Here is a 20,258-nt window from a genome sequence, read left to right on the forward strand (position 1 = left end):
CATTAGAAGTTAATGCTGGTGCATCTCAGTTTGTTGTGTATGGGGCAGCAAAAGGGGGACCAACACAATATTAGAAAGGTGGTCATAATGTTATGCCTGATCGGTGTATTATTTAGTTTAAATGGTTTATTACGCCTACAGCTGTAATACAATCACAAGAGCAGGACTTGAGCACACATACTTTGGGCCATGCAGTGTATAAACTGTTTCTCAGTTAGGACCATTTTAGATAAGCCATGATGGTGTCATTCACCCCGGGTCTGACCGGAGAATGTGTCTTGTTATCCTGATCGACCACTTTCACCGTCCTGTTTTTAATGTTGGCTTTTCAGTTACAGGATTTGTGAAGCATTACTCAATTCACGAGTGAAATCGATGCGTCGCCTGTTGGTTTTGGCCTTGCTCTGATAGAGCTCCGGGGCTGTTGAACTGTCTGAGTGAGCATAGAGGGGGCACAGTGTACAACCGTTTATCACATAGTACCCCCTGGGCTCATGCAATCATTAACGTCTGTTTACCCTCCTCTAAATGATAACCTATTTAAAGTTGAATCTGCCAATAGTGCCGTCAAAGACAAGAGCAGATTACCCTGCTGATTTCGCAATCTATTGTTAGTGTTCGGAGCAAGAATCAAGGCCTTGTGATTCATTGATGAACCTCAACACTAAATCAGCGTTGTAAACAAATGACTTCACTGTAAATTCATTTCATTGTGATCAGGACTCTTGACTGATTAAAACGAATTATTAACCCGTCTTGCACAGGTAAAAAGAAGCGGTTTACAACTGCACGTGTCATAGGGGCCGTGTGTTAGGTATTGCCTTCCCCAGCCATGTTAGGCAACGGTTATATTTTAGAACCAGGGTATTTAGATATTGCATGGTGTTATGTGAGCATAGCCATTGGGGAAGGGGGCTCATATCAGTGCACCCTTAGTGCCGGTCCTGTGCTCTGAGCTAGCTATCTGTGTTTTTTATGAACAGAATAGTGCTTACTGACGCCCAAGTGTTCCAGCCCTACGTCCAGTATTTCTAAGTGGTGTGTGTTATGCCTTACCTTTCCTGTGGTAGGTTAAAAGATCTGGAGTGCAGGCAGGCCAGTCAAACACAAGCACTATGTGTCTACAAAGCCACGCCATTGTATCTTATGTTGAATGAAGCCTGGCATTGCCATGCTGAAATAATGAACCATGAACTCCCCATTAAAAATTGTCACCTTGATGGTACCATGTGTCTCTCTAAAATACCAATATAAGCCTCAGCGTCCACTGGAACGGATGCATCTCTATGCCATGATAGATGCTGGTCTTTGCTATTTACTTTTCACTTATAACAATCTGGTCCTTTCTGGATGGACTCTTATCTGTTACCAGTTCACCTGCTTATTGTGGAATGTGTCAAATAGTGTTGCTCCTGTCCCAACTTTTTTGAATGTGTTGCAGCCAGTAAATTCAAAATGTGTGTATATTTACAAAATTAAAGCTTGTTGTGCTGCATTTGTGAAGCATTTTACTGGCATTAAACACGACTGAGTATGATGAACTTTTCTATCCTGATGTGAGAGGTCTTTTCCAGGATGACAATACCCCATCCACAGGTCATGAGCATTTGCTGTCACCAAATATCTACCCAATAACACCTATCTGAGGGTCTGAGGTTCTCCACCCCATCATCAACACCAACTGAGTGAGATTCTCTCAGAAGATTGTAGTAATTCCATCCCTATAAGTTTCCAGAGGCTTGCAGAATCCATGGCAGGGTGCAGGATGTAAATACAGGAAGAAAGATACTTGACTCCTACACTTTGGAGTACCCAGGCAATCTACCAGAATATTTTTAAAGGTGAAAGAATACCAGGCTGAACATGGTCCTGTTCAAAAGGTAGTATATGTGCCATAGCAACATGGGACCTGGGAACCAGGGTTCAATCTTCAACGTTGGCTGTGTTCTCCCTGGGTCTATGGGTTTCCTTTGAGAATTCTGGTTTCCTCTCACCTCCCAAAACATGCAATAGGTGTACTGAGCGTTCTTAAATGCCTCTGTGTGTAAGTGAGTGATTCCCTGTCCAGTGTTTCTGGGAGGTGTTGGACTCACCACTATCCTTAGTGTAAATAAATGCATAAATGCCACACATTGTGTGTGAGGAAAACACATGTGAGTCAACTTGTTGTTAACTTGACAAAGGAAAAAAAACACTTTTAATTATTATTATTTACAGTGCAGCAGTTCATTGATTTACAGTAAAGGAGAAGCTGTTAAAGTCCACAGATAAATTAAAGTCCACAGGTCTGGTATGTACATTTTCCTCATAGGGGGCTGAGAGAACTGTCCACGTCCTCCTCAATGTCCAACTCTCTGTCCGAATCGTCTGACACATCCGATTCCATCAGTGCGCATTCGTGTGAGGAGGGCGAGCGGGAGCGCGCGGGGAGCGGGGTCGCGCCTCGGTTCTCTGCGAGTTCACAGCTTCTGTCCGCGTGCTCGTCGTCGAGATCGCGCTTAGCGCTCTGCGGGTTCTCCTGTACAGAGAGACAATCAGATTAGATCCACTGTTTTACTCTTCCATACTTCTATAATAAGTTTATTTGCTATTTGTTGACAACAAAGTATTATGTAAGATTAATCAAATGAGCAAATCAAAAGACAAGTGAGTTGATATAACATTTAATTTAAAATATATATTGCAGGTCAAAATCCAAGAGAATTCAGGCCTAACTGATCACAGAGTAAAATATGATTTATAATAATAAATCTGAAATATAAAATCTATATTTCACCTATATTTCAGATTTATCCATCATATATAATATAATATAACTTTTTTAAATTTAGGACAGTGTTCCTGTGTAGCTGTTGTATATTTTTTTTGGAAAAAAAAATATGCAACGTAGTTTTTTACCAAAGGCGATATATGAGGCCTAGGTTTTGAAATGACTATTATTTACTTAAATAAGTAAATAATAAAAATGACTTTTACGTTTTGCAGCAAAAAATAATGTTTTTTATTTATATGTTTTTATTTATTTATTTATTGAAATTTATTTATTTGTATAAATATGTATGTATTTCAATATTATTTTCAATATATATATATATATATATATATATATATATATGTAGATTATATATATATGTATATATATACTGTATATATACATAACATTTTTAAAACATTTTTTAAATTAAAACATTTAGTTTTCTTTATTTAGGGCAATGTTTGGTGTAGCTAATTAAAAATAAACTATGCAACAATGTTTTTTGTTTTTATAGACGATATATGAGGCATAGATTTGTTTATTTAAATAAGTAAATAATAAAAAATAATTAAGTATTTTTGTATTTTTACAATTCATCGCATTTGTTTTCTATTTTCCTGTATTTAAAATGCTTATTTTTAAAGTGCTTATTTTCAGAACGAAAAAATAGGAAAACAAAAAGCTACGTAGATAGTTGAAATAGTTTATTTATAATTAAGGCAACATTTCAATGTAAAAAAAATACCTCCTTATTTCAACGTTCTTTTATAGGCTATTAAAATCGTTACATAAACATCTCATGTTGACTATTTCGTGGATTATCATTATTAATAAATACGAAAAACAGCTAAAAAAAAATCTATAATACAACATTTGTCAAATGCTTAGGTTAGGTTTAGGTTTTTAAGCCATTAGTGATCATTTATATTTGCTAGTAAAGATGTTTATTAATGTACCTGTTTCAGTCGCCTCCACTTGGCTCTGCGGTTCTGGAACCACGTTTTTACCTGTTGGAAAGATCAAAAAATTATATTTTAAATGGAATCAAATACTGACCATTAAAACAGGACCAAATAAATAAAATAACATGGCCATATTATCCGTCATAGCAGTCATAACAGGTCACAACAATTACATTTATATTTTTGGCATTTATCAAAAGCGACGTACAGTAAGTATACAGTCAAAGCAATTGAAAGTTAAGGTCCTTGGCAGTAGTGGGGTTTGAACCAGCAGCCTTCTGCTTACTATTCCAATAAACCTAAACCACTAGGCTACATCTGCCCTACGTTGTTTTATATTTATATTGGTAATAATAATGTACCTGTCTCTCGCTGAGTTGGAGCATCTTGGCTAATCGTTTTCTTTCAGGAGGTGAGAGATATTTCTGAGTCTCAAATTTCTTTTCCAGCTCTACAGTCTGATCGTTGGAGAATCGAACCTGTCCTCCTTTTCTTTTGTGCAGAGGACGCTGGATAAACGGGGTCCACAGTAAAGGTTTACCTGAACACAGAGACACACCAAGAAATGTTTCTCAGAAAAAAGCATCTTGAAATATTAAATATATAATTTATGATACTATGTAACTTATAGACAAAATAAATAAATTACTAAAATGATGTGTTTTGAGAGTTTAGTGTTTGAGAGTTTAAGGGTTAAAATAACTCTCTTGGTTTTCTCTTCCTCTTTATCCTGGATGGAGAGATAGATGTGTATGTTAATGTTTTTCGGTTAAAGAGAATAAATCTGTTAGAAAGCATGTCTCAGTGCTGACAGTGTTCACATCCGTTGAAACCTAAGCAGCAGAAGCCAGGAGGACTTATGGCAAAATTTCCGCCAATGTGTTTCCTGTTGGTTTATCGGCTGAATGGCTTCAACATCCGTCCTTCATCCACTCAGCCAAAAATGCATAGGAAACTGATTTATGTTCCCCCAAAAAAGGCAATACAAAGAGGTACGAGGATTGTCTGAGGTGAATATTGATATGCATGTCTGACCCATGGCATTATTGGAAAACACTACAGTATAGAATATTATTATAAAAGATGTTAATCAGTGCTTAGACTGAATCCAAATAAACAGATAATTCAGTTGTTGTTTTGTTCCCTTTTATTTTATAAAAAATCAGCAAAAAATACTGCCTTCATATCAGTAAAATTGGTTATTTGTAATGTTTAGCCTTATTTGACTGAATAGCTTATTATGTTTTATTACAATATCTCTGTTAACAGTTTAGGCAAACTAAGAAAGTTTTTTAAATGGTTTATTTTGTTGTTAACATTACCCAACGATCATTCTGGTTTAATTATACATACATATAAATACAGTTTTTTTTTGTGTATTTACAAAATTTGGGTTTTATTGAACTAAAATCTTAACCTTTGGTGCCGAAGTACATTTGAGCTTTTGATTAGTTTTAATGTTGGAAGAAAGGTAGCCACTACAAGGGACCATTTATGTTCTGTATACTGAATAAACAGATTTGTTTGGCATGCTAACACCACATTCACACCTAATTATAATATTATTTACTAAAACGAATAAATGTTTTTTTCTGAAAGCCCAACAAATCTTATTTTTTGTTTTATTTTTAAGAGTGTAAAAAAGTTTTTTATATTTTTATATATGCTATTATTCTTTTCTATACTGCGGCTACTATCGCTGTTGGAGAGATGCCATACAAAATTTCATTGTACCTTTGTATAGTGACAAAAAAGATTCTATTCTATTCTGTTCTATTCAAATGCCATTTGTGCATCTTTCACAGCCAGCTATAAAAACTCATTCATCATTATTCAGTTAAATTTAATTCGTTGAAGTATTATTAAATGCATTTCCAACACGAAAACTAGATAAAAATATATTTTATTCATGTAAAAAGGTCAGAAGATTTCATACACTTGTTAAAAATACAAGTATTTCATGGCAGTCTTAATATAAGCAACTTTTCTGTGACATCATTTGAATGACTTTATATGCTAGGTTAGATTTAAATTAAAAGCTTCTGCTTCTACTTCGTTCTTGTGATCATCAGCAGACTTTTGTCAAGCTTAAGGTGTCCATTTTTGGTTCAAAGGTTTGGTTTTATAGCTGTGGCTGTGAAAGATGCACAAATGGCATTTGAATAGAATAAAATAGAATAGAATCTTTATTGTCACTATACACAGGTACAAATAAATTTTGTATGGCATCTCTCCAACAGAGATAGTAGCAGCAAGAATAGTAGCAGTAGAAATCACAAAATATCTTATGATACCATTGCAGACTTGTTTTTTAACCCACTATTTATTGGAATTGGTGCAGTCAAATGAGCTCTATTTATATGGGCACAATGTGGCACTATCTATAGTGAGAATTACCAAGTTTATTGATTATATTATAAATTTCTGCATGTATTTACCTCCAATTTAAATCCCACAATATACGAGACAAAGAATTAAGTGTTCTAACAATTTAGACAGAAAAAAGAACAGTTGTAGATGTTATTAATATCCCATTATTAACTGCCATTAAATGCACATCCTTTACGAGTGCATGTAAACACTGAACTTCAACCATATATAATAAACACACAGCAGTGCCTAAGTGCAGAGGGTTGCTTCTTTAATTTTAGCTACTTTGCAGTCAGGTCATCAGAAGGAAATGAAAAATAATCAGAGAAAAAAAACGGATCCCGGCTATCAGAGGCCGAGTGTTTCCTGAATGTGTCTGTATTGAGGATGTCGATAAAGGCAATCAGCAATGCGCACAACTCTGCTGCGGAAAACCTGCTGCTCCTCAAAGCACATGGGCTCCTATCAACAGGACCAACACTTCCTGCCTGCACAGGAAAACGCACTTAAAACCTCAGTACCAATCACAATGGATTCAGCCAGAGTTTAGCACTTTAGCCTAATGCACTACTTTCCTTACTGGTTCATTATATTGTTTTACTGTACAATCTGGTGAGCTCATGTGAGCTTCTGTGATAGTGTAGTAGATTTAAAAGTAGCCTTAAAGGGTCAAGTTGTTTTAGCTACTTAAATAGATCTAGAAATAACACTCACTGAATGTGGGGAATGGGATATGTTAAGTTCCATTAAGTTCCATTTAGTTCCATTGATAAGCATAATTTAAAGCTCTGATGCACAGCCTTTAGAGACTTTGGAGACCTCTCTGGTAGAACTGTGTCATTACATCAAAATCATCCCACCTAGAACATGCACTTTTACACTATTAAAAAAAAAGATTCTATCTATACTTGGTTCTAATTTAGATTTGTGACCGTAGATTGTTGTCTGCTTGAACTAGAGAAAGGAAATGTTTACTAAAGAAGCACTTCTGTAGGTCGCTCTGGATAAAAACTTCTGCTAAATGCCGAAATTGTAAATGTAAGCAAGTGTTGTGCAAGTGTTGTGCTGTCATTAAGTGCTATCATTATACCCACATAAACACCCTGTGTTCAACAACAATAGACATTTTTTGTAATAGGTGCTTCTTTAAAAAATAAGCTTCATACTATTTTAACACTCTGTATATTTAAAAGCAGCCTCATCTTAATAGATACAATGTGTGTAGTCAGAATGTTTCATTTTAATTGTTATTTAAAGCTATAGCATGTAACCCGAAATTGTCATTTACGACTCTATACAATCAAAGCATTAGAAGTGGAGGGCTTTACTTAACAGTGGCAACCTGGCAGATGTGGGGTTTAAACCAGCAACCCTCTAATTACTTGCCAGTTTCATAACTGCTGAGCTATTGCTGGTTTGGAGGAGCTTTCTTGTAGATATACCTAAATTATTACAAGTGACTTTTGTTTTCCCTGAGCATCTTATCCGTAGATTAATCTGATTGTCACATTAATGCACAATTCTAATGAAAATAAATCAAATAGACCAACAAATATCTACCATGGTAAACCATGTCAATGTGATTTACAGAAATATGTTTTTAAAGAACAGTGTATGGTGTTAAATGACCTGGTACAGATCTAAAAAAAACTTTGGGTTCTTTTTTACCACGTTTCCCATTGCAAATACAGTGCTGTGTATCTGTACTTCTTGAATTTGTAAGCATTAACAGTACACTAGACTATGCAATAGTCTGTGAGGAGAAGTTTCTCAGTGTATGACTTCCTCTTTGGTCAGTTTGGTGTATGTGTATTAACCACATGCTCTGTTGCTAAACATAATCACCAAACCTGGAGAGCTATCTTTGACCTTTGGAAATGTATAAAGTGTATAAAACGAGGAAAACAAAAGAAGTGAGATTATTGCATGAAGTGGAAATGCACAATGTTGGATGCTAAGGATAGATCTAAACCTTGGCTGTATTTGAATAGTGGAAAAGGAAATGGACACAAATAAATGCTGTAAGAAATAGACGCAAACTTTACTAAGCATTAACACCTATGTATGTAGAAATGATCACTATGTTGCCCAAACATTTCACTGTCAAATTGATTGTTTCTATAATATGGTAAAAAAAAAACATGCAAAGTCCATTTATACTTGGTCCTTTATAAAACCACGTGTTTATTCAACACTGAAATCTTGCTGGAAAGTACACTTCAGTAAGTTACCTACGTTGAAAAACATGCATTCTTAGAAAGCTTCCATTCAAACAAAGTAAATTTACTATTTACTATTTTTGTATTTGTGGGAGTGTAAGCATGAATTTCTCTCTATACCTGAATACTCTCTATACCTTAAATCATCACTACAGGTTAGATTAAACCCATATGTATTCTTCTTCACTGCACATTAAAACAAAAACACAATAGAAACCATTGTTTAAGTAATAACAATATAATAACAATATAGTTAAATTATAATCCATGTAGCCTTATTTCACTCTTTAGTGTTTGCTGATCATTTAATATACATTATTTATCATTGTTGTTGTATATCTGATATCATCTGATGCAGCATCAGACCTGTTGAACTCATATGAACATGAGTAAAACACACAAATGCAATTGCTGTAAGAATGTTACACAAAATACCTTACTTTCACCAGAGTAAAAATGCTCAGTATAAAAATATTCTCCAGTGTTTCTCCAAATTATTCAAGTTTAATTTAAATAAAAGTCACTTTTGCATATTTATTAGCATGCAGAAGGTCTGTCATGACATAATATTTTTCCTTAATAATTGATTTCTAATCAGAAAACACCAGACAAAAGTAAATCAGGTAAGTCCTGGGGTCTTTACCAAGCAGAAAATAACTCAACTCCCAAGAATCAGGGTGGCAGCACAAACAAGAAGGTTAATGATTAATCAGTGAAAAAGCATTCTGGGCTATAAAATTAAGTTTTTGTTTTTTATTGATTTGTTTGTGCTCCCATTTTATTATGGATTTAAGGAAAATAACGCACAATTTGTGATCTCGCAGATTTAAACGTGTCTGTTTCCCTTAAATACTTGAGAAGATGAATGCATTAAAAAGGATAGTGCAGATTTAGTTTGTATTAGTTGATAAAAGTTAAACTTTACATAGTTTACAAGAACTTTACATAGTTTTAAGCCGCTTGTTGTGCGCACTTACCGAGCGTCTCGTGTCTGATGAGCGCGTGTGAGTAGTCCCCGAGCAGCGCGCGCTGGAGCGGGTACAGCGGGTGACTGTATGCGGCCGCAGCGGCTGCAGCGAGCGCAGGATGATGGTGCGAGTGAACCGCCGTGGGCTCGTACACGGTGCCCCGGTATGCCGGAACCCAGCTGCTGAACGACGAGTTCGGGGAGGGTAAGGCCGGCGCGGGTGTGGGTAAAGTGGGCACCGGAGAGGGCAGAGTGGGTACGGGTGCGAGCGGAGAGCACGCTCCTGATGCGCCATCTCTTCTGCCCAGAATGTCCTCTATGTAAAAGGGAGTCGGCTGTGCGGGCTGAACTGGGGTTGGCGCGTACAGTGGCACCGGCCTGGCAGCGGACTGGTACTGCATGACTGTGTGTGTAAATCCGCAGATCTGAAGCTGATGCTTGTTCAAGGTTCGTCTCAGTGAAGTTCAGCTGAAGCGTCACTCCGCTTCTTCACCCAGCAGAGTCACTCAATCCACATTCACTTACTGACCGAAAACAGCGCAAGAGAGGAGATTAAAAGCGACACCTACACTTCCTACAGAACAACTACAGCCTGTGATTGGTCAGCACGAACACACAATGCGCATGTTCATGCGTGTAAATAGTAAACGTACCTGTTTTTACTATTTCATGCAGGTTCAGTTAAATGTGTTCTTTAATATAGGCTGCAGTTTCTTTATTACTGCAAATGTATACTGGGGTGCATCCCCAAAGTAGTTGTAGTATTTTTTTACCTAGAAAAAATGAACATACCATTAAGCCTGATTATGGGTACAATTTTGTTTTTGTTGTTTAAGAGTGTGTACGTAGCGACATTGCTTCTAGTGCTTAATTAATTTTTAACTTTGTTGGCAAATCATTTAATTTTCAGTCTGCATTAAAACGCCTACAACATTATTATTATTATTATTATTATTATTAGTAGTAGTAGTAGTAGTAGTAGTATTATGTTGTTGTTGTTGTTGTTTCATTTTATAACGATTAAAATATTAAGCCAAAACCCCTATAGATAATATAATAATTATATATACAAATAAGTCTTAATGTTTTACATTGATATATCAATATATGATTACAATATTAATGTTAAGCCAAGACGCCAGCATTAGTCTACGTTTTACTATTTATAATAATTTGAATTTTATAACTCGTTCAAGGCACCTACGACTATGCTAATAATAATAATAATAATAATAATAATAATAAAATGATAATAATAATTATAAAAATACGAATAATAACAACACATCTAATAATAATAATAACCATAATTCTAATAATAATTAAAAAAAAATAATGATGATGATGATGATAATAATAATTCTAATAATAATTATAAGAATAATATCAACAACAACATCAACCACAATAACAATAACATTAATAATAATAATAGGTCAGTTGCAGCCAAGTGGTTAAAGTTCTGGAATAGTAATCAGAACGTTGCTGGTTCAAGCTCCACCACTGCCATTCCCCTATAACCCTCAGTTGCTTAGACTGTGTAACTTGCTTGGGATAAAGTTGCCGGAAATAAAAATATAAATAATAATAATGATAAAATGTAATTAATTTCACTTAAAATGTTAGTTAATCATATTATGAACATTAAAAATCTGTCACTATATATTTTCATTAATAAACGCACATTATAACCGGTCCTTTATTAGGTGGTCTTTTATAAGAGCGACTATTGTCGTTATAGTCTTATATATTTTTACTGTATATTTATTGCCTATTAAACAAGTTAGAGAACGATTAATTTTACCTTAAAAATAACATTATTGTTCTAAAACCTTCATTTTTAAAACGTATTTTGTTGGTGAAAATAGGTTGATCCCATAATTCAACATATGGACACAGAGTATTGGTGTAAACCAAATATACACTGCAAAACAGCGTGTAATTAAAACACAATATTAATTTATATGGTAAATAAACAAATGAAAATAATTTTAGATAAATGTAATCAAGTAAAAATCATTTTATTTAATCATCAGATTATACTGTTAAGAAACAAGGTGACAAATATTGTCTTTTTTGTTTTTATGAAAGAAAATGTTTAATGTTATAAATAATAAAACTATTTTATTTCAGTCCATTAACAGGTTTTCAGCCAATTTCTGTGTAAGATTGTGTAAGATTTCCGACCATGCATTGCATCTTAATTATTTAAACATTAAGTAATTTTTCCCTTTTAACTTTCCCTAATAGCTGCAGCCCTATATCTTCATCACTTCAAATGTCAGGAAAACAGAAGACAAAAAGTTGGTTATTTACTATCTATTATTTTTTAGACAAATTCAACAATTCCACAAATAACAACAATACACCTATTAAGCATCTAGACTACATTTGACAGCAGGTAAAAAATAAGCTATTAAAGATGTGACGTGCTCTTATAGGTACCAGAAGTAATTTTACTGATACACATGGTTACCAATGAATTTCCCATCACAGTAATAGATTGTGTGTGTGTGTGTGTGTGTGTGTGTGTGTGTGTGTGTGTGTGTGTGTGTGTGTGTGTGTGTGTGTGTGTGTGTGTGTGTGTGTGTGTGTGAACAGCATGTTATCATCTGGTTAAATTGAGTGTATTTAGATGAAAGCAGGAGAACAATACCTCCCATCATGCATTCATGAGCTGACTGATAGGAGTGTAAACACGATGCAGGCTTGATCAGGTCAGGTCAGCTGTGTGTAATACAGAAACCCATCAGGCTGATAGTTAATATCACGTTAACTTTATCACAGGACAGAGATACATGAAAGCAGAAGTGTGACTGAAGACGCAGGGCTGAGCTTTTATAATCATTAACACTGTACTGATCTAGAGGAAATGATAGAGACTATCAGCTGTTACTAAGTTTTCCTTTTATCGTGGTTTAGCATCTCATCAGAAGGTAGAATTGGCCTTATTAAATAGGCTGAAAATAAAAAAGTCCAAAAGCTGTACATTTTCACACAAGTATTTAATCAATGTAGTTTTTGTTAACATGTCTGTAATCCATATATCTATTTACTTTTTATTTTATGAACACACCTTTTGGTTTATATTTATAAATACACAATAAAAAAGTTAAAAAAAAAGTCATCAGTCTGTATTAAGTGTGTATTTATCAATGTTATATATTGCACAATATGTTATACAGTATATTGTTATATATTGCACCTATGCACGTCTAATCATTGATCAATTATTTTACAAGCTAAACTTACCACACAGATTAACTTTGTGGGTATACAACTACTGACTGTTTCCCATATGTTGTTCTGTACACTTTATCCCCCCCGTGCCCTATTTATAAATTGAATGGGACCTAGGACCCCCACTAACCAGGTAACGTTTGGGTGGTTGAACGTTCTCAGCACGTTGATGACACTAACATTGTAGTGTATGTTGTTCTGTTATTAGTGTAGCAGGTGCAGAGGTGTTGTTGGGATTTTAAAATCCTGTTTAACGTACTGCCTTTTTATTAGGAACATACATACCCTATTAGTGCTGTATGTGTACAGATGTAAATTTTAAAACCCCAATAACGTCGACACAATAACATGTGTATTTATGTGTGTATATAATAATAATGATAATAATAATAATAATAATATAATAATAATAAAATGATAATAATAATAATAATAGTAATGATAATAATAATAATAATAATAATAATAACAATAATGATAATAATAATAATAATGATAATAATAATAATAATAACAACAATAATGATAATAATAATAATGATAATAATAGTAATAATAACAACAATAATTATAATAATAATAATAACAATAATGATAAAAACAATGATAATAATAGTAATAATAATAATTATAATAACAATAATGAAGAAAAAAGAACACATGAAACAAAAATTATACATACTGAGAGTTTTTGAAGTACTTTAGTATTTATAATAAAATTATATTTAATCTTAATGAGTTCCCCTTAAAGAAAAAGCTCTATAATTATTTTATATTCTTGCACCTTTTTTAATTCAGCCTGTTAAATTAACTTTAGTCTTAATTTGCATCAAAATGTAGTATTTTTAATGATAATAACAATCACAGTGTTCAGCGTTTGTTCAGAGTGAGTCTCAGCTTTATCATCCAGTGATTAATGAGTTATCTGGAAACACTGATGCTAATTTAGACTTCTTTAGAAGCTGGTACATTACACATAAGAACATGATAAGAACACATAAGAACAGTTAACGTGGTGTTAACTGAAAGGAGGAAGATGTAGAGGATTTGACTGTTATCACCTGTTTAATGAAGAGTGTGAGGATGTTGTTTAGGAAACAGAATTAGTTTATCTACAGTGTTAGAATGAAGTTTAATCATGATCACTGAGATAAGATGTGATCAGATGATGAACTCGCTTTGTTATCCAGATCTCAAATCTCAAACAGAAATAGTAAAAAAAAAAAAAGGAAAATACCCTGTTTGTAATTATTTAAATTATTTTACTTCTATTATTTTATTTCCCAAAAGTGCCATTTAGATCATTTACCCATTGGTAACTCTTGTACTTGTTATGCCCTTGTAAGTCCATGTGTGTAAATCCATGCAGTCATGGTTCACTATCTATTGGAAAGCTTTTCCAAATGTGTGCTTTACAATCACTGGAGCAAGGACTCCTGGAGTGTAATTGATAGCACCAGTAGTATACCTCAACATAAAACTATACAACAGTGCTAATAACTCCCTCTTGTGGAGACAATGAATGAGTTAAAGAATACTGCAGAGGTACTGAAGAGGAGCTGCATAGCTGAAAGAAATGACTGTTTTACAAAACACATTGACTAAAATGTGGTAACTGATTTTAGGTGTAAAAATCAATAAAGCGTGAAATTTGACCCAGAGAAATAGCCAAACTTTTAGATGACTGATAATAGCTAATAGCTTCAACAACAAATAAACAAAATCTATAAAAATCTGATAGTAAAATTGATTCAGTTATTGATTAGTTGGTATGTGACAGTGGTCAAAGTACCACAGACAGATCTAAACTAGGGTAACTATATGCTAGGGGCAAAAGGCAGACAGTGGGTGAGAGTTTGGGGCTGAGGGGTTTCGAGTACATTGTGTCACCATGTTTATGTGTTTGTTTGTGGGTGGTGTGGGGTAGAATGTCATTTTAGTCACCTGTGTTTAATATCAGTTTTCTGATTCTTTTCTGGTTCTCAGTGGTGCTATCTGCCGGCCGAGCATCTAAACAGACATCGATTGGGTATGTCTGTTAGGGGAGGGGGTGGCCGAAGCCCAGCAATGGATTTGCACCCTGTCCAGGGTATTCCTGCCTTGTGCCCAGTGTTTTACAGTGTAAAAGGCTCCAGGATAAAGTAGTTAGTGAAAATAAAAATGCCCCCCATGTGTACTTTCCTGAAGCTCTGATATGTTCCAACAGCCCAGTGATAGCTCAGTGGTTAAGGTACTGGACTAGTAAACAGAAAGTAGCCGGTTCAAGCCCTGCCACCACCAAGTTGCCACTGTTAGGTCCCTGAGCAAGGCCCTCATCCCTCAATTGCTCATCGTGTTCCGCTCATTGTGTAAGTCGCTTTGGATAAAGGTGTCTGCTAAATGCTGAAAATGTAAATGTGGCATGACTCAACTTTGTGAGACTTTAGTGACTCAAGTCTAACGTTGCATTAGTAAATAAAATCTCTTTACATCTGCAATATAAGAGCAAAACGTGCCCTTTCGGTCAGTTCTCACTAGTGGGTTTTATAACTTTCTGTAGCTGAACTGTGAATGAACATTTGCGTTTTGGTGTTATTTAAGAAAAGTTCAGGCACTGTGCACCAATATTTTCAAGCAAGAAGCTGTTCTCTCTCAAACTTGAGGAGAAAGATTGAGAAAATAACGTTATGTTCACTTTTTTCTTGAATTTGTTTATATATCGATGAAACCCTAACAAGCCTGTAGTTCACACAAGACACTCGATTTGGGACGCACCCCTGGTGTCCCCATGAAATGTTTCCGCCTCTGATAAAAGTACGTTGTGGTTAGTTGACAGGGGTTCCGCCCCTCAGTGCAGTCGGTCTGGTCCACATAGCGCCATGTATCTCAGCTCTGTCAGAACCCTGAGCAGGTTGTCCTGCAGCCTGTACGCCCTACCGCGCCGTCTTTCTCTTAAAAGCCACCGCCTGATACCTGCACTACAGCCCAGCTGCTCCAGAATGGTAAACATGCATGATTTATAATGATGTAGAGAAGTGTCAGATAGTCCGGGTACATCCAAATGACCTTTTTCAGTGCTTAGCCTAGCATAGATGATATGATATGATTATTTCCTACCCGTTTTCGTCCAAGTCCCGCCTACTGTGCTTGGATTGACATGTTCATTTAGCAAACTAACCAATCGGAGCGCAGGGCAGCGACGTTATCAGCCAATCAGAGCACGATATTGTGTTTTTTGGAAAACAGGTAGGGAAAAAAGCTTTGTAGTTTAGGATTTCAGTACTTCTTTTAATACTTAATAATTGTTTTTATTTAGTTATTTAATAAGCAAAATCTACACACATGCTGTCTAGATAAACTACACAGTGACTTTTTAAATATAACAGCTGTAAAATGTTTAAGACAAGGTCAAAGTCTGATTGATTAGTACAGGACAATATAATTATATATAAATAGAATAAATAGAAACCCTGGGGGCTTGTGACCTATTGTAAGGGGATCCTTAATTTTATTCAAAGATATAATCCTATTTGACTCCTATTTCAGGGGGTTAATAATAATGCACATTAAATTCCAGAAAGTGCAAATTAAAGTCCTAGATTATTGATAAAAATCTTACTGGTTCAACACCAAGTGACCACTGTTGGACCCTCCAAATACTTGTCAAATATTACAGATCAAGTACACTGTAATTGCTTAGTTGTTACTAAGTAATACACTAGAATTATTTAAACAGCACTGAACACCTTTAACACAAAGTTAAAATGCTGGTAGATCAGCAGTTGAGGTACTGGAGTAATAACCGGACCACTTCTTTCATGCCCCAACACTTCCAGGTGGCCACAGTTTGACCCTTCAGCAAGGCCCTTAGCTGTCAAGCTATTTTCAAAATGATGGATTTTTTTTTACTTATTGTTATTCCACTTTAGTCATCTCCCAATTCTGCTTGCACCACCCCCATGCTGGCCAGAACATTTACAAGCACATGAAAAGATCTCTGGGATGGTGCCACCAGTCTGACATGTATTTCTATGGGACTGTACATACCCAATCTAACTGCAAACTGTGTTCTGTATTTTTTAGGCAAGTTCAGAGTCCTACAGAATTGAGAAAGACACGTTCGGGGAGCTGAAGGTGCCGAGCGATAAATACTATGGAGCTCAAACCGTCCGGTCCACCATGAACTTCAAGATCGGAGGAGTGACAGAGAGGATGCCGGTAAGTCCCAAAGCAAGGAATGCACCTTTTTTTACCATGTGATCAGGGTCTGTGGGTCAACAAGGGTGGAGATTAAATGTAATTACATTTAAGAGTCTTGTGCACACTCATGGTGTATGTTGGTGTATTATTCAGATCCAGGTGATTAAGGCGTTTGGGATTCTTAAGAGAGCGGCGGCTGAGGTGAATCAGGACTACGGTCTGGATCCGAAGATCGCCGCTGCTATTGTACAGGCTGCAGATGAGGTACTTCTGTCTGTGGCTTATCAGAGGCTTGTTTTCTGTTTCCCATCCTCTCAGCCAATCGGGGGCTGTGGAAACGAGGGATATACCTAGTGGATACTCTAATCAGTCATCCAGTACACTGTTTAAACCCTTACATGTTGTGCCGTGTGCCGGTGTGTCCAGGTAAGCGCTGGTAAACTGGACGAGCACTTTCCACTGGTGGTGTGGCAGACGGGCTCGGGAACTCAGACCAACATGAACGTCAACGAGGTGATCAGCAACAGGGCCATCGAGATCCTCGGGGGCAAGCTGGGCAGCAAAGACCCCGTCCATCCCAACGACCACGTCAACAAGAGTCAGGTGGGTGTTCTTTGCCAGTTTGAACCTGCTACCCTTAACACTCCTAATCATCACAATAGTCATTAGAAAGCCAGTTGGAACGCTTAGTGTTGGACGTCGAGGTGATTAAATGAAACCACTGGATTGTGTTTGTGTCCCAGAGCTCCAACGACACCTTCCCCACTGCCATGCACATCGCTGCAGCTAAAGAGGTGCACGAGGTGTTGCTGCCCGGCCTGCAGACGCTCCATGATGCCCTCGCCGCCAAGGCTGAGGAGTTTAAGGACATCATAAAGATCGGTCGGACTCACACACAGGACGCCGTACCCCTCTCCCTTGGACAGGTGATGTAGGCATATACCTATATGGTGATGCTGTGGATTATTATTTTAAAACAGAATAAGCTAAATGTATGTGTGTGTGTGTGTGATTCTGCCATGTGTAGGAGTTTGGAGGTTATGTGCAGCAGGTGAAGTACAGTATTGCGCGAGTAAAGGCAGCGATGCCCAGAGTTTACGAGCTGGCAGCAGGCGGCACCGCAGTGGGCACCGGACTGAACACTCGTATCGGCTTTGCTGAGAAAGTGGCCGATAAAGTCTCAGCTCTCACAGGTACAGTAAGTTCGATTAATGATAATAATGTGTGTGTGTGTCTTATCAAGTGTCCACAAATAACCTCCCTGTCCTCTCGTCTGCAGGTCTCCCGTTCGTGACGGCACCAAACAAGTTCGAGGCGCTGGCAGCCCACGATGCCCTGGTGGAGCTGAGCGGCGCTCTGAACACAGTAGCCGTGAGCATGATGAAAATCGCCAACGACATCCGCTTCCTGGGTTCAGGGCCACGTTCGGGACTCGGAGAGCTCATCCTGCCCGAGAACGAACCGGGCTCCAGCATCATGCCCGGTGAGTTAGCGGTCAGCCATCCAATCAGAGCGTGAGATTCAGGGAACAGGGCCAATGATTCATCTTACCTCTAATGAACTTTGCTAAATGTTTAAATGCATCCAAACTACAAACATAATCAAAAGAAATCATGTATTTGCGTATATCATGTTTCCTCCTTTTCACCCATTTGCAGCCTCTGGCCACTTCTTTACCCCAGCCAGTGGTGGATTCTCACCTCTAAATAATATAGCACACAGAGTCACATTGTGCTTTATGCGGTTTCCACTACTCGTATTTGGTTTTAACGGGCGTATGTGAACTTCAGCTGTGCATAATTAAGTCACCTCAGAGCTTCTTTTGCTCCTTGGGAACCGAGCTCACATTTCAGTTCTTCTTTTAGGCCGAGTGACCTCTGCACTATGCAGCACTGTGAGTGTCAGTGACTCACACACATTTAGAAGCCAGAAGATTACATACACTTGTTAGAAACGTGTACATGTATGTGGACACCCTTTCAGGTGCTTTAGCCATACCCATCGCACATACATTTGGGTGTATGTCCTTCCAAATTTGTGGCAACAGTTGACTGTGATCCTGTGCTCGAATTGAGGTCCATAAGAACAGTTTGAAGATTTTTGTATGAAGGTACTCCAGTGATCTGTGCCCCATGGTTCAGCTCCATTGAACACTGAATCCAGGTCTTGTTTAGTGTCAGTGCCTGACTTCATGGATGCTCAGTTAACTGAATGGGACCAAAGGTCTTAAAACTGTATTGGAAGAATATAACCTTGATAAGTGACTCCTCAATTTCTGATGCTGGAATTGTCACCATGAAAATCGAAATGTTCCATCATATTGGTGTTCTGTCCAAATAATATTAATTGTATTGATGTCCCAGGGGCCAGTTGGACCCACACCATGCTAGCAAAATGCCCTCACAGCATATCGGAGCCACCAGACCCCCTAATTAAAGTTCATTTCGTTTTCATTAACCAATTTATCCTGGTCAACGTTGCAGCAAACCCGCTGTCCGCAAGGCAAGGAGTACCCTGGACATGGCTCCTCAGACATATCCAGTCATGTCTGTGTAGATGCTCAGCCGGCTGATAGCACCGCTGAAATTGTACCTGAAACTAGGATGCAGGTGGCACAGTGGCTCGGTGGGTCGCGCTGTCGCCTCACAGGGATGATTCCCTGGTGGAGAGGTCCAGGTCCTTTCTGTATGGGGTGTGCATGTTCTCCCCGTGTCTGTGTGGGTTTCCTCCAGGAGCTCCGGTTTCCTCCCACAGTCCAAAGACGTGCAAGTGGGGTAAACTGGAGACACCAAATTGTCCATAAATGATCGTGTCATGCAGAACTCCCTACTATCTGTGAGCATCTACTCATTATGTTTATATGTGTGTTACAGGTAAAGTCAACCCCACACAGTGTGAAGCCATGACCATGGTGGCTGCCCAGGTGATGGGAAACCACGTAGCCGTCACGGTGGGAGGCAGCAACGGCCACTTTGAGCTCAACGTGTTCAAGCCCATGATTGTAGGTATTTTCTGCGTATACACCTCATTCACGTACACGTACCACGTCGTCAGGATTTTAATCCCCCCATGATCCTTCTCTTTCTTTGTTCACAGATTAAGAACGTGCTCAACTCGGCCCGGTTGCTCGGCGACGCTTCGGTCTCCTTCACTGATAACTGTGTGGTCGGGATCAAACCCAACACGGAACGCATCAACAAACTGATGAACGAGTCTCTGATGCTGGTCACCGCCCTCAACCCTCACATAGGCAAGCTCACTTATACTGGTCCACCAACAGAGGTCGCTCTGTACTAATCAGACTTGATATTGACAACTCTGCGTGTCTGTGCTCCTTTTCTCTTGCAGGTTATGACAAAGCTGCTACCATTGCCAAAACTGCACACAAAGAGGGCTCGACGTTGAAAGCGGTCGCCATCAAGCTGGGTTATTTGACCGAGGAGCAGTTCGACCAGTGGGTGCGTCCTCAGGAGATGCTCGGCCCTAAGTAAACGATTACCATCCGAATATGTGGAAAAAATGTATGCAATTGTGACTTTGTACAATAAAACAGTGTTTTTGTTTCA

General features: G+C 37.5%; 2 protein-coding genes across 2 annotated transcripts; one reads left to right on the forward strand and one right to left on the reverse strand.

Moving 5' to 3' along the window:
- Window positions 1-2,163: 2,163 nt before the first annotated feature.
- Window positions 2,164-9,783, reverse strand: hhex (hematopoietically expressed homeobox). Its single transcript, XM_063003550.1, has 4 exons — window positions 9,284-9,783; window positions 4,080-4,258; window positions 3,712-3,762; window positions 2,164-2,518 (listed from the first exon to the last, which is right to left on the reverse strand). Exons 1-4 carry the CDS (start codon window positions 9,672-9,674, stop codon window positions 2,306-2,308), a joined length of 834 nt encoding a protein of 277 aa, XP_062859620.1. The 5' UTR covers window positions 9,675-9,783; the 3' UTR covers window positions 2,164-2,305.
- Window positions 9,784-15,340: 5,557 nt separating this feature from the next.
- On the forward strand, window positions 15,341-20,258 carry fh (fumarate hydratase). The gene is made up of 10 exons (XM_063003551.1): window positions 15,341-15,494; window positions 16,576-16,710; window positions 16,846-16,956; window positions 17,119-17,295; window positions 17,436-17,618; window positions 17,720-17,885; window positions 17,972-18,175; window positions 19,566-19,693; window positions 19,789-19,942; window positions 20,041-20,258. The coding sequence occupies exons 1-10, from the start codon at window positions 15,372-15,374 to the stop codon at window positions 20,181-20,183; spliced, it is 1,524 nt and encodes a 507-aa protein (XP_062859621.1). The 5' UTR covers window positions 15,341-15,371; the 3' UTR covers window positions 20,184-20,258.

Source organism: Trichomycterus rosablanca, chromosome 10 (genome assembly GCF_030014385.1).
Source record: "Trichomycterus rosablanca isolate fTriRos1 chromosome 10, fTriRos1.hap1, whole genome shotgun sequence".
NCBI classification, from domain to species: domain Eukaryota; kingdom Metazoa; phylum Chordata; class Actinopteri; order Siluriformes; family Trichomycteridae; genus Trichomycterus; species Trichomycterus rosablanca.

Coding starts and splice junctions, on each gene's coding strand:
- hhex (XM_063003550.1), bottom strand. CDS start 9,674: ATGCAGTACCAGTCCGCTGCCAGGCCGGTGCCACTGTACGCGCCAACC. Junction 3,763..4,079: donor TCCAACTCAGCGAGAGACAG/GTACATTATTAT, acceptor TCTTTCCAACAG/GTAAAAACGTGGTTCCAGAA. Junction 2,519..3,711: donor AGTGGAGGCGACTGAAACAG/GTACATTAATAA, acceptor CTCTCTGTACAG/GAGAACCCGCAGAGCGCTAA.
- fh (XM_063003551.1), top strand. CDS start 15,372: ATGTATCTCAGCTCTGTCAGAACCCTGAGCAGGTTGTCCTGCAGCCTG. Junction 16,957..17,118: donor TTGTACAGGCTGCAGATGAG/GTACTTCTGTCT, acceptor CGGTGTGTCCAG/GTAAGCGCTGGTAAACTGGA. Junction 17,886..17,971: donor TAAAGTCTCAGCTCTCACAG/GTACAGTAAGTT, acceptor TCTCGTCTGCAG/GTCTCCCGTTCGTGACGGCA.